Here is a 14,070-nt window from a genome sequence, read left to right on the forward strand (position 1 = left end):
TACATGGTTTTTGACAAAGAAGCCAAAAATATCAAATGGAAAAAAGAAAGCATATTTAGCAAATGGTGCTGGCATAACTGGATATCAACATGTAGAAAAATGAAAATAGACCCATATCTATCACCATGCACAAAACTCAATTCCAAATGGATCAAAGACCTTAATATAAGGCCAGCCACACTGAACCTCATAGAAGAGAAAGTAGGAAGTACACTTGAACGCATTGGCACAGGAGACCACTTCTTAAATATAACCCCAGCAGCACAAATACTGAGAGAAACAATTAATAAATGGGACCTCCTGAAACTGAAAAGCTTCTGTAAAGCAAAGGACACGGTCAACAAGACAAAACAGCAGCCTGTAGAATAGGAAAAGGTCTTTACCAGCCCCACATCAGACAGAGGTTTGATCACCAAAATATACAAAGAACTCAAGAAAATGGTCATCAAAAGAACAAATAATCTAATAAAAAATGGAGTATAGACCTAAACAGAGAACTCTCAACAGAGGAATCTAAAATGGCTAAAAGACACTTAAGGAAATGTCCAACATTCTTAGTCTTCAGAGAAATGCAAATCAAAACAACTCTGAGATTCCATCTTACACCAGAATGGCCAGGATCAAAAACACTGATGATAACTCATGCTGGAGAGGATGTGGAGTAAAGGGAACATTCCTGCATTGCTGGTGGGAATGCAAGCTGGTACAGTCCCTTTGGATGTCAGTGTGGTGATTTCTCAAAAAATTAGGAAACAACCTTCCTCAAGACCCAGTAATATCACTTTTGGGTATATATCCAAAGGATGCTCAATCGTGCCACAAGTACATGTGCTCAACTATGTTCATATCAGAATTGTTTGTCATAACCAGAACCTGGAAACAACTAAATGCCCCTAGACCAAAGAATGGATAAGGAAAATGTGGTACATTTACACAATGGAGTACTACACAGCAGAAAAAAATAACGACATCTTGAAATTTGCAGGTGAATAGATGGAGCTAGAAAACATCATTTTGAGTGAGGTAACCCAGACCCAGAAAGACAATTATCACATGTACTCACTCATACGTGGTTTTTAAACGTAAAACAAGGAAGACCAGTCTGCAAATCACAATTCCAGAGAACCTAAACAATAATGAGAACCCTAAGAGAGACATTCATGGATCTAATCTACTTGGGAAGTAGATAAAGACAAGATCTCCTGAGTAAATCAGGAGCATGGAGACCATGCGAGAGGGTTGAAGTGGAGGAGAGAGGAAGGGAGGGAAACAGAGAAAATTGTATAGCTCAATAAAAATCAATTAAAAAAAAAAACCTTGCTTCCAAGCAGAGACACTTCTGCTTTGATTGACATTGCGCAGAAAGAGCACTGAAGAGCTGGGGACAAGTCATCAGGCAGAACGGTTGTCTGCAAACACGATGACAAACATGACCAAAGAGTGGGATATGACGCAGGCATGTCACCTGCTGCTCAGGACAGCCACACAACAGCCCAACTCAAAGGATGTGATCCAAATATGGCCGCTAACAAACTCCTGGGCCCATCCTTGCTTTAGAATTTTATTTTCACTGATAAGAGTGGAGAGGCAGAGAATGGAAATCTCCAACCACTTAGGGCTGCCTGTAAGAAAGGAGACAGCAGAAGCCTCCTCCTTGAGTCTCAGCCTTGCTCAGAGATCCTGTGGCATTGATGCTGATGTGTTTAGGGTCCTGTTTTAGACAGTAAAGTCACCCAAAGCACAGGGGCCATACTCACTCATTGGGGGTTCCCTTCTGGCCACAAAAGTGTCCCTGGCTGTCTGTAGGATAGGCCACTCTCCTGGGGTCACCGTGTGTCCAAGCTGCAGGAACAAAAAAGGACAGAGTTTCCATCAGCAACATCTGGCTGAAGGCAGTCTGATTCGAGAGATTAGAATTGTCACGGCAACGCTCACCTCTTCCCCCTCAGTCATAGAACATTATTGATTTTCTTCAAAGAGTAATTTCTTAATGAAAAGTAAAATAAAATATGGATGAATTGGTCTGAAAGCACATTTTTCTTCTCTCCTGATTCATCTGGGCTGCAGCCAAAACATGAGGTAATGCACTTAGAAAATGACAGTTATTAAAATGAGGAGGAGAGAGGGCACAGACAAAAGCCCTCTTGGAAAAGAAGACGCCTTTTCTAAAGCTCCAGCACAAATGACTTCATGCCAGAGCTGATAGATTGACTCCAGGCAGCATGATGTAATGCTTTGGGGGGTATACAGGAGAAACACCGAAGAATTCAACAGAGTGAATCAACCAGCTCTCTGATTTCACAGGACACTCAAAAGGCAAACAAGGACATGGCAGAGGCACCTGGCAGGAAAGATCTGCCAGGCATTTGTCCGGTAATCTCAGAGCTTAATGCAAAGACCATGTGTCCCTGACTTCAGTATAACAAGGACTCAGCCATGGTTTCTGTGGAGATGCTGGGCTCTGCTTCATGCAAACTCATCACCCCTTTCTGTTTGTTTTTGTGCGGGTGATAAACTTGGCCTGACATCTGAACGACAAATCTCCAGAAAGTAACATCCACCACTAAACTAGGTAATAACTGTTTGCTCTAACTATTTTTCTACCTTCTCAAAGTTTGAACAACGCCATTGTTAAAACGTCTAGGCTGCAGCTGAAAACACATCCTGGTCCTTTGCTTCTGATAACACTGTTCCACCATCTCCTTCCCCACACTTATTGGAGCTGACAGTTTGCCTCATAATTCAATCACCCTTATGCATGTGACTGTAAAAAAAATCCATTTTCCAAATGAAGATTGTAGTAAGGAAGAGGATTTTTTTTTCTCAGTACTTTTCTCATTTCTTCTGGTTAGTGTCTATTTCTCTTTGTCTATTTCTCTCTAATGTCACAGAGGCCAAATCAGCTTCATTTAGGAAGACCGTCTTGTGAGATCTGAGTAGCCACCATGTCTTTCTGTCGTTGTTTTCCAGAATAAAGAAAGAGCTATAAATAGTGTGTAAATGACATCCAAGTGTTCGGCGCTCAGTTAGACCCTTATTACAACGCTCCTGTGCCTTAATTTGCCACACACTGGCTAAGCGATCCAATTTCATCCAACTCTATTCTTTTAGCTTTATCCTAAAATGCTTTACCCTGTTTCTTTAAATAATCATTAGCTGGGAATTGGGCATCGGATTCCTTTTTATATGGTTTTTCTTTGCTCCTGAGGATTTCATGAGTACACACAATGCAATGTGTCCGCTGCCACCCAACTCCTCAATCACAAACTCTCCCCATATCGCCTCAACGTATTTCCCTCCCAACTTTATGTCTTCTTTCTCAATGACCACAAGTCCAGTCAGTGTTGCTCATGTGTGCAGCCATTCAGAGGAACATGGGCAGCCAGAGCCACATCCTCAAGACGAAGATGCTCCCTTCTCTTGTAATTGTCAATGGCCAAAGGCTGCTCAGTAAGGAGTGGGACCTGGAGAGTGTTCACCATATTTAGATATCTGTTTCTTATTGTCTATAACCCAGATCAAATTATCCACGTATTTTAAATCCCCACTTTCTAATTAGCTGCTAAAGCACAGAAGTAGTGGTATAAAGTGCCTAGGATACTGAGCCTGCAGAAGATAATGGAAGTGGAAAGTCTGGTAGGGGCTTGGGATTCACTGTGGGCACAGTCATGCTAGCTCTTTAATTTCTCAATAATCGAAATCTGAACCCAGACGTTGATGCTTGTGCTTTGTTTGGAGTGGGGGTGAGCAGCTCCCAGAAGCTTCCTCAGGTGGCATGAGCTGGAACCCAGGACAGATTAAGGACCATGAAGGAGAGAGTAATCAGCAGACCACAGCGACAGACAACTGTGGTCCTCTGAGAACCTCCGCGATCCCCTGGTGGTGCTTGGGGGAGCCATTGCACATTTGCCCCCGGAACTGTGAACGCATGCTGGTGGGTTGAGGGGAAGTAGGGTCTCCCATCAGCATTGATTTCTTTCTTTTTTTTTTTTTGAAACACAGTAAATTTAATTATTAGAATGGACTTTGAGAATATTCACATACAATTTCAGTTAGTTTTTTAAGTTTTAAATATGTACCACTGTCTTAGGATTTCTTTTTATTTATTTATTTATTAAGGATTTCTGCTTCCTCCCCGCCACCGCCTCCCATTTCCCTCCCCCTCCCCCGATCAAGTCACCCTCCCTCATCTGCTTGAAGAGCAATCAGGGTTCCCTGACCTGTGGGAAGCCCAAGGACCGCCCACCTCCATCCAGGTCTAGTAAGGTGAGCATCCAAACTGCCTAGGCTCCCCCAAAGCCAGTACGTGCAGTAGGATCAAAAACCCACTGCGATTGTTCTTGAGTTCCCATTCTTCCTCATTGTCCGCTATGTTCAGCTAGTCCAAATTTATCCCATGCTTTTTCAGACCCAGGCCAGCTGGCCTTGGTGAGTTCCCGATAGAACATCCCCATTGTCTCAGTGTGTGGGTGCACCCCTCGTGGTCCTGAGTTCCTTGCTCGTGCGTCGTCTCCTTCTGCTCCTGATTTGGACCTTGAGATTTCTGTCCGGTGCTCCAATGTGGGTCTCTGTCTCTGTCTCCTTTCATCGCTTGCTGAAGGTTAATATTCAGGAGGATGCCTATGTGTTTGTCTTTGGATTCACCTTCTTATTTAGCTTCTCTAGGATCACGAATTATAAGCTCAATGTCCTTTATTTATGGCTAGAAACCAAATATGAGTGAGTACATCCCATGTTCCTCTTTTTGGGTCTGGCTTACCTCACTCAGGATAGTGTTTTCTATTTCCATCCATTTGTATGCAAAAAAATAATTCCTTACTAAATATTAAATAATGAAAGGTTTACGTAGACTAACCAATGACGCCTTCTGATAAGAATAAATTAGGAACAAGCTTACTTTAGTTTCTTTCCTTTGCCATGATAAATATACCACGATAAAAGACAACCTAAGGGAGAAAGGGCTTATTGCAGCTCACAGCTCCATGTTATCACTGCAGGGAAGTCAAGGCAGGAACTTAAAACAGCTGGCCACATAGCATCTGTAGTCAACAAGGGTTTGTCGCAGTGATGGACAGGCTAACTCATACACACAGAGACAGGAGAAGCAGGTAAAGATACAGGTGTCTAAGAAGGAGCTCCCTTCTCCACCTCCTGGTGCTGCCCTGGGGCCATGTTTACTGAGCATCTTCTACCTTTTCCACTCTGCTCCGGTGAGGAGGCCTGGCCACAGACAGTGTGTGTTGAGCTGGAAGTGCTCCAGGCTGTCAGAAAGAAGAGGAAAGGAGACACGCAGCAACAGAAACCATGTTCGACGCTGTTCAGGAAGTCAGGGGTATCCATATTTTACTTCATTCGTGTAAGTTTTCTACACATGGGATTTCCGGAACAGGCTCTCTGCTGTAGAAGTCACCTGTCTAAGAACTAAATGGGTTATTAGAACAGACACAGGGCACAAGTGTGAAATACATGACTTATTTTATTTTATATTTTGAGACAGGGTTTAATGTATGTCCAGCTAGAATTCAGATATGGTCATCTGATTCTGAACTTCTGTTTCTCCATCTCCACCTCCAGAACGCTCGGATTACAGCTGTGCACAACCATGCCTAGTTCACGTGGTGTTGGTGTTTTATGCACACTAGGTAAGCATATCTTAAACACAGTATGGACAAAATGATAGACTCTCTCCATATTTTTATACTGGCTACATTTGAAATGATTCTTAAATTCATTATTAACTCACTGAAATAAATTCACTCGTTTTTTAAAGTACTCTCAATGTGGAAAACAAGAGATTACAGTGTCAATTAAGATGTCATCTCTCTGTCAGATCTGGTCTGGAAAATATCCTCACAAATGCGGGCTCCTTGTACAAGGTGATGAACAGCATTGTTACGCTGTTGTTCTGACTAATAAGTCATCCAAAAACCTGTGGTACCCAACACGTCATTATTAGAACAAATACTTTACATGTCCCTTTCAAAATCTGGCAATAATGCTCACTAATAAAATAACATTTTTCTTTTTGAAATGTAAACATATAGTTAATGGCTGCTGGAGAAGGAGAAGCAGTTTCCTTTAAGGGTGTGGCCAGCAGTGTGCCCACTGTGTTCCAGCAGACAGCCTCTCCTTGGAGCTATTTTTTAAAAAATTGGACATGAAGAGGAATGAGTCAGAGAAGAAGTAAAGGGAAGAGTCAGGATGAATATGATCAAATATTCAAGTATAATATATATATATATATATATATATATATATATATATACATATATTGCTTTTTAAATAGGGTTCCTTTGTGTAACAGCCTTAGCTGTCCTGGAACTAGCTCTTGTAGACCAGGCTGGTCTAGAACTCACAGAGATCCTCCTGACTCTGCCTCCCAAGTGCTGAGATTAAAGATGTGTGCCACCACTGCCTGACAGCATGCTATATTTTTAAAGTATATATAATGCCCTTATTTAATATAAATGAGAAATAAGAACTAATTCAAAATTAAATAAGATGTGTGTTGTCATGCAGAAACTGAGGCTCAAGTAGGAGACAGAATGAGATGGTCGGCTGTGACATCTACAGTTGGAATTTCTCCTTCATGAAGGGGCCTAGTCCCTCACAGTTTGAATGTGAACTGGACTTGGGACTTGCTTTTCAGAAATAGAATGTGAAGTTCCATTGGCCTTGGTGGCTTTTAAGAGTAGAAACAGAGAAGGAGTGGATGGAGGGGGCACAGAGGGAAGATGGGGGAAGAGGGATTGGGAGAAGAGGAAGGAGGGGAAACAGCAGTCGGGTTATAAAGCAAGCAAACATATATAACACACACACACACACACACACACACATATATATATATATTCTATCTATCTCTCTATATATATATTAAAAAGAGTAGGACACATGACTGATAAAAAAGTCAATGAAATGATTCCTAATGATATTCTGCTCTCCTCGTAGGTCTGAGCCTAGCATAATCATCATCAGAGAGGCTTCATCCAGCAGTGGATGGAAACAGATGCAGAAATCCATAGCCAAACAACAGGAAAATCTGAGGGAGAAGAGGGATTTTAGGAACCAGAGGGGTCAAGAACACCACAAGAACATGGCCCACAGAAATCAACTAACTTGGGCTCCTAGGGGCTCACAGAGACTGAAGCGACAGTCAGGGAACCTGCATGGGTCTGACCAAGGTCCTATATGTTATGGTTGTGTAGTTGATGTTCTTGTGGGACTCTTTAACCGTGGGAGTGGGGCTGTTTCTGTTGCTTTTGCTTGCTTTTGGGATCATTTTCCTCCTATTGGGTTGCCTCTCCCAGCCTTGATATGAGGGTTTGTGCCTAGTCTTATTGTAACTTGTTATGTCATGTTTGGTTGATAACCCTGGGATGCCTGCCCTTTTCTGAAGGGAAACAGAGGGGTAGATCTAGGAGGTGGGGTGGGAAGGGCTGGGAGGAGAGGGGGGATGGAAAACTGTGGTTGGGATGTAATATAGAAAGAATAATAACAATGATAAAGAGTAGGTCTCCTCTGTCGTCTGTTTCTGCTCTCTAGCCCTAGGGGATGATGCCCAATACTCGGTCCCACAGAAAAGCCCACGGGAGGGAGGCCAATGCCTGTAGTCCCAACATTTGGGACTGAAGTCACTCTGGGCTCTGCGGTGAGTTCAGGTTTATCTAACATTGTAGCCACCATGAGGGGAAGGTGTGAGAGACATTAGAATAGTGTCATGGAGTTCCAGCCTGCCCTCTGCTTCATTACACACCTCCAGTAATTAAGTCGCTATACCCTAGTGGGTAAGCGTGTAAACTGCCTGGGTTATGAAGTTTGCAGAGCAATTTATAACAGTTTTCTGAGCAATTTATATACACTTGAATCAATCATATTATTCCCTTCATTAGCCCACTCTTTTAGAAATAACGTGTGTGTGTGTGTATTTGTTTGGAGGAGTACATAACAGAGCTGGAAGTCAACCTCGATTGTCCTTCCTTAGGTACTGTCCACCGTGTTTTTGAGACAGGGCCTCTTTCACAGGGAACTCACCAATTCTGCTAGGTTGACTGTCCAGTGAGCTCCACAGATCCATCTGCCCAGCTTCCCCAGAGCTGGGGTTCAGATGTGCACCCCCAGGCCCAGCGTTTTAAGTGGGTTCTGGAGATCGGATTCAGGTCCTCATGTTTATGTGGCAGGTACCCAACTGCCACGTGCCTAGAAATAACTTAAAAGGATGTCTTTAGCTGACTCCGATGTAGACATGAATAGTGTGTGTGTGCGTGCATGTGTGTGTGTGTAGGGGAGGGGGGAAGGATGAGGAATTGTGCACTTGCACAGTCTGTTGAGGTAGTTCACAGAGGATGGCCAAAGGTTGGCAGCCAAATAAGTGAAAGCCTTATTTGAGCAAAAGACCTTATCACTCATCTCAAGGAAACATTCATCCCCGAATATCCGGGAGAGCACCGCTACTACCTAACATCCTCTCTCATTTTCAGGGGTTTTCAGAGCAAGCTCCGGTTGTGCTTTTGGGGCGCGTTGAAAAGTGGCAGCCATTATAAAGTCCTCTACAAGTCAAGGAGAAAATATCAGACCCGACTGCTCACATTGACCCTGAAGAATGAACTGCAGATCTGTTGGGGGCAGGGAAGGCAACCGTGAAGCCCTGGCTGCCCGGGATGCTGGCTCTCAGGTCATTAGCGTGTGCCCCTTAAAGGCACCGCTTAACTGTTCTAGTATGCATGGAACAGGCCTGCCACATCGCGCTTATGTCGTTTTAACACAAGCAATTTACAAACGCAATGAAGCAGATAATAGGGCATATGAAGTCAGATCTGAAGACCCGTGTTGTTGGCAGGGCTGCTGCTGTAGATGGGCTTTGAGAAACAGTCCCGTCTCCAGTTGCCTGGGTGACAAACACGGTTGTCATTTCACAGGTGGCCTCTTCCACCCAGTGATGAGTTTAGGGCCGTGTCCTTGAGTGCAAGCCAGTCCCTCATGTGCTAACCACACTTCAAGAAGTCTGGACAGCATGGGCATGCACAGGTGTGCACAGCAAAACCCAACAAAAGGCCAAAATCACTCAGGGCTATGGACAAGCTCAAATCTCCGCTGAAAGCCAAACGCTTCCTTTTTAAACCGAAGACTGCTGAAGCAGAAGTACGAGTGTGGGATTTAGTTTATAAACATGTCTGTATTCATAAGGAAAGCAAAAGGACACGCAATATTGACCCTTGTCATCCTATTAGTGCACAAGACATTTTTCAGAAATAAAAGTGTGGTCAACCCATTCTTGAAATAATGGAAATCAATTTTTAAAGTGAGCTTTTAGTTGAAGGCATTAATTTACTTTTGGTAATAGTCTTAGCTATGACATGACAGGTAGGTTTGTTTTGGTATTAATGTAAGCAAATGGCAAGACGGGCCCCTGTGTTCACTTCCATCTAACGATGAATATTTCAGTATATCTGCTCCTAAAAGAGAACCACAGGATGCCTGTTGAGTGCAGGAGTGACCAGTGGTGAGGAGGTTGTGGGGAAAAGGAGCCTCTTGGACCTTGTAGGTGGGAATGTAATTATCTCAATTATTGTGGAAAATGGGTTCAAAACACTGAAATTAGAATCACCAGCCATCCCTTGTGGGGCATCTGTGAGGACAAATAAAGAGGTGTCTGCATCCCATGTTGACTTCCATGTTCTTCACAGTATCCAAGACACAGACAAGCTAAGAATCTGTCAACAGGTGGATGGCTAAGGAAAGTGTGTGCGTGCACACACAGAATAAACCTGTGAGTTCCAGGTTAGCCTGTTCTACAAGAGCTAGTTCCAGGACAGCTAGGACTGTGACACAGAGAAACCGTGTCTCAAAAGACCAAGAAAACAAAATCATGAAAAGAAGGAAATCTGACTGTCTGTGGCAACAGGAATGAAGGCAGAGGCACAGAAAAGCAACCACATTTCACTAGATTTCACTAATACGTGAACTCTAACAAGAATCCAAGCAGAAAGTAGAGCAGCAGCTACCAGGAGTGAGGGGATGGGGACGGTAAGAAGACATAGATCAAGAGATATGAGTGTGAATTAAACAGGAGATGACAGCAACAGCTGGTCCAGAAGGAGACATAATTCATAATCCCTTCAGGTACAAGGTTTATCTGAATGAGAAGACATCAAGGCCTTGAGGTAGGAGGAAGCAGATAGAAACAATACAAGCAAACGGGATGGAGCCTTAAAGGGAAGGAGAGGGAGAGGCTTCCCTTCAACGCCTGGAGGGGAGTTCATCAAGGGTGAGGGGCGGGGGGGGGGAATGCCATTATTGGGGGCAGGCAGAGGAACCTCTTCAGAGAGAACCTTCATCTCTGACCCAAATTTCTGACCTGTCTCAGTGAGGAGTCTTTGAGAAATCTCTAGGTCAGGAAAAGCCCGACTTTTTAGCCTTTCAGGGGTAGAGGGAAGTTCCACACTGTAGTTTAGTTCAGCATAGCACACATGGCGGAGGCGTGAGAGCATCGAGTCACAGCACAGACAGAGAGCTGCAGGGAGCATGGCTAGATTCCGGCTATGGGATCAGGACTAAGACTCTTCTAATGATAAATCTTTAGGTTCGATACAACTGACTCCTAGACACCTAGCATACAGTGTGCTGTGTGCAATCGCATACGGGAAATTTTCCTCAAAGAGCACATCCTAAGTGTTTTCGCCCCTCCCGAAAGGTAATTATGCCGAGGAATGGATGCTAATAAGCTTAACTATGATAATAATTATACAAGACATACTAACATCAAAATGTCAGGCTGGGCCTGGGGCCATAGCGCAGTTGAAAGAATGCTTTTTGTGGTGTATAAAGCTCTGGGTTCAATCTCCAGTTTAAAAAGCCTTCATGTTGTACATCTCAAATACCTATAATATTTTGTCAATTGTATATTTTCAAATCTAAAAATTTATGATGTTTAATTATACTTGAATAAAACAGCCCCGGCATTTCTCTACAGACATAACCAAAAATCATCCTAGAATTATCTTTATTCCTGGAAAGGTCACATGAGTGAGTGTCCTTGCTTAGGGATCGGGGCTTTCTCCATTTCTTGTACCCTTGATGGGAAAAGACCAATTTGATCTAAGAGATGAAAGGGAGAACCTGCCAAATTCCCTGTGACTTCACATCAGGACAGATCCAGCTTTTCAGCTAGGTCTCCTGGCCAAAACAGACACAAATACCCCAAGGTAATGCCACACAGACAATGCTACCCTTCAGGTCTTGCTAAGCAAGGCTCCTATTTCCTGATTCCAGGCTCTGCCTGATTCTCTACTGTTTTTCCTTCAGGCACACATTTCCTCATAATCTGAGGAGATGGAGATTTAGGGGAAAGTTTGCCTTTTACTTGGGGTCTCTCAGATAGGAAGTCAGCATTCCAGCAAAAATAATTAACCCAGTTTGTCCAGTTCAGACTGCTGTCCAGACACCCTCACCCCATCCTGGAAGCTTTTTCATGACTCTTGGGTTTCTCACAGCAGGAGGACAGAGTTCTGGGCTCGCCTGCATGAATGTCCCTATTAACTTCCCATCTTCTCAGCTAATAAGGGTAATTACTCCAGGAAAACATTAAAAACCCAGAACAGACTTTGGGCTCCAGTCTGTGGTATTTCATAAGGAAATGTAACTGTGGACTAACGCTTCGAGAGAAACAAAATGAAAATTTGTTGAATGTTAAGATTGTTGAATGTCACAATTTTTATGTATATAATGTTAGTCCAAGGTTTGCAGAAAGCAATTTGCATAACAAGAATTCCTATTTTTTTTCTAGTTAGTGCAGTAATTGACCAGCAACCACCTGTGAAGGAGTACAAAGAGAGTTTCTATCCTTAATGTTCACGTGATCATTCAGCAAGATTGGATTCCCTTCTAGCCAGACTCCACTCCATCCACTCAGTCAAAGATTCTGTCAGCGGAGTGCTAAGTGCCTTGCTCACGCGCAGGCACCACCCTGTGCTCACAATCCACGCGGAGCATTGAGAACAGGCTAGTGGGGCTTTTTGTTTTTGTTTATTTTTAACTCTTACTCTTTGAAGACTCACATCACCCAGCTCCCAAATAAACACACAGAGACTTATTCTTTCTTATGAATGCCCAGCATAACTTGGCTAATTTCTAGCCAGCTTTTCTTAAACCATCCCATCTACCTTTTGCTTCTGGGTGTTTGCCTTTCTCTATACCTTTCTTTACCTCTTACTGCATGGCTGGCTGTGTGACTGTGTGACCCAAGCATCCTCCTCTCTTTCTCTTCCTGCTCCCCCTCTTCTCGCTTTCTCCCCCTACTTATTCTCTCTGTCCGGCAGCCTCTCATTACCCTCTTCTGCCTTGCTATTGTCTGTTCTGCTCTTTATTAGACCAATCAGGTGTTTTAGGCAGGCAAAGTAACACAGCTTTACAGAGCTAAACAAATGCAACACATCTTTGCATCATTAAAAAAATATTACATAGCATATGCGAATGTAACATATCTTAAACTAATATTCCATTTCAGAACAAGGTCTGCCTGGTTGGTTTCTGGTGAGAAACAGAAATGGCTCCTCCGTGGTGTGAAGGAATGAGAAATGCTGCCCATGGTCTCGAGTCTTTGAACGCTTGGTCCCCATGATGACGATGCTATTTGGGAGGCTTAGGAAGTGCGCTATTGCTGGAAGAAGCAAATCCCTGGGGATGGCACTGAGAGTTAAGCCTCATGCCACTTCTGGTTTTCTCTCTCTGCTTAGGGTTCGCGCTAAGAGATGTGGGTGCCCAGCTTCCTGCTGCCAGGCCTCACTTCCACAGAATCACAAGCCAAATAAAATTCTTCTTCTGTCTTGAATGTAGTACTTTATAACAGCGACAGAAACATAACTAATAGGCATGGTGACACTCACGGAGAGATCACAGATAAATGACCAACCCGTGAAGGTCCTGATCTAATGGAGATGGCCAGGCCCCACAGTACAAATATCATCACAGTGAAAACAACCTCTCAAGGGAACCCATTCATTCTTCGGTGCTACAGCCATTGTTAACATTCTTAACATTGCCCCTGCCGACAGTACCCCTGTGGTCCTCTTCCAACCTCCCATTGGATATAGCCAGGAGTTAGGACAATATCTTGAACTCAAACCAGCAAAGCCAGCTATAGCTGAGGGATAGATTAAGTATGTGGATATTTAGAGAATTTCTTGAGTCCTTTGTTTCTAGCGGTGGTATCAGGATTAATTTGGGAGAAATGCTGAATTAATTTGATATTGAATATTGACTTTGATTGAGGAAAACCTGTTCCCCAATTTTCTATATGAATCAAAACATTTACAAATCAAATCTGGAGATCTTGAACAAAAAGGTGAAATTCTTGTTATGATCCTGCCATGGACAGAGGTGGCTGGGTGCTCCCCCACTGACCCTGCCAGGGGCAGCTGTGACTTTGACAATCCCTATAAGAACAGACACCTACCCTACAGAGAGACTCAACCAGTGTTGAGTTAGGCCTTGTGTGGAAGTATTCTGCTCACAGCAGAAGCCCCTTGGGGAGTTCCTGTGTACACTCAAACTTTAATAACCCAAATTATGGGTTGCAACAGAAACAACATTGTAAATCATGCTTAAAACAAATTTATTGCAATTTCAAAGAGCTAAATTATTTATGCACTGTCTAGTACTCTCGCCGGCACTGCCCACATGGTTGGGCATTGCAGTTCATCCCTCATAACTAGCCTGGAAATTCAGGGAGTGTTTCTATTCTTCCCAGGTGAGCGAGCTGGTTAAACAGTTACCTGTACCCCACAAAAGAGTATGAGAATCTAGCCCTGCCTAGTTCCAAATTCTCCTCATCTTACACAACACATTTCAATTCTATGACAGTAGCAAAAATAACCAATATTTATGTAAACTAGGAATAATGTGTCTTGAAGTTATAAAACACTTGATAATATTCAACCAAGAGATTGTATTCAATCTACAGTAATGCGTAGATATTACGAAGTTAAATATTTAATCAACCTAGAGGTTGTATTCAATCTACAGTAATGCTTAGAAGTTACAAAGTTAAATATTTAAGAACAAGAGGGACATTCT

General features: G+C 43.2%; 1 protein-coding gene across 2 annotated transcripts in view; it reads right to left on the reverse strand.

Moving 5' to 3' along the window:
• Slc44a5 (solute carrier family 44 member 5) overlaps nt 1-14,070 on the reverse strand; it is a 263,585-nt gene that overhangs the window by 66,144 nt on the left and 183,371 nt on the right. For both annotated transcript variants that reach the window (XM_075981038.1, XM_075981039.1), the window contains one exon: nt 1,758-1,842. In XM_075981038.1, the coding sequence (XP_075837153.1) occupies nt 1,758-1,842 (85 nt within the window). The remainder of the gene's footprint in view (nt 1-1,757; nt 1,843-14,070) is intronic.

Source organism: Microtus pennsylvanicus, chromosome 7, assembly GCF_037038515.1.
Source record: "Microtus pennsylvanicus isolate mMicPen1 chromosome 7, mMicPen1.hap1, whole genome shotgun sequence".
NCBI classification, from domain to species: Eukaryota; Metazoa; Chordata; class Mammalia; order Rodentia; family Cricetidae; genus Microtus; species Microtus pennsylvanicus.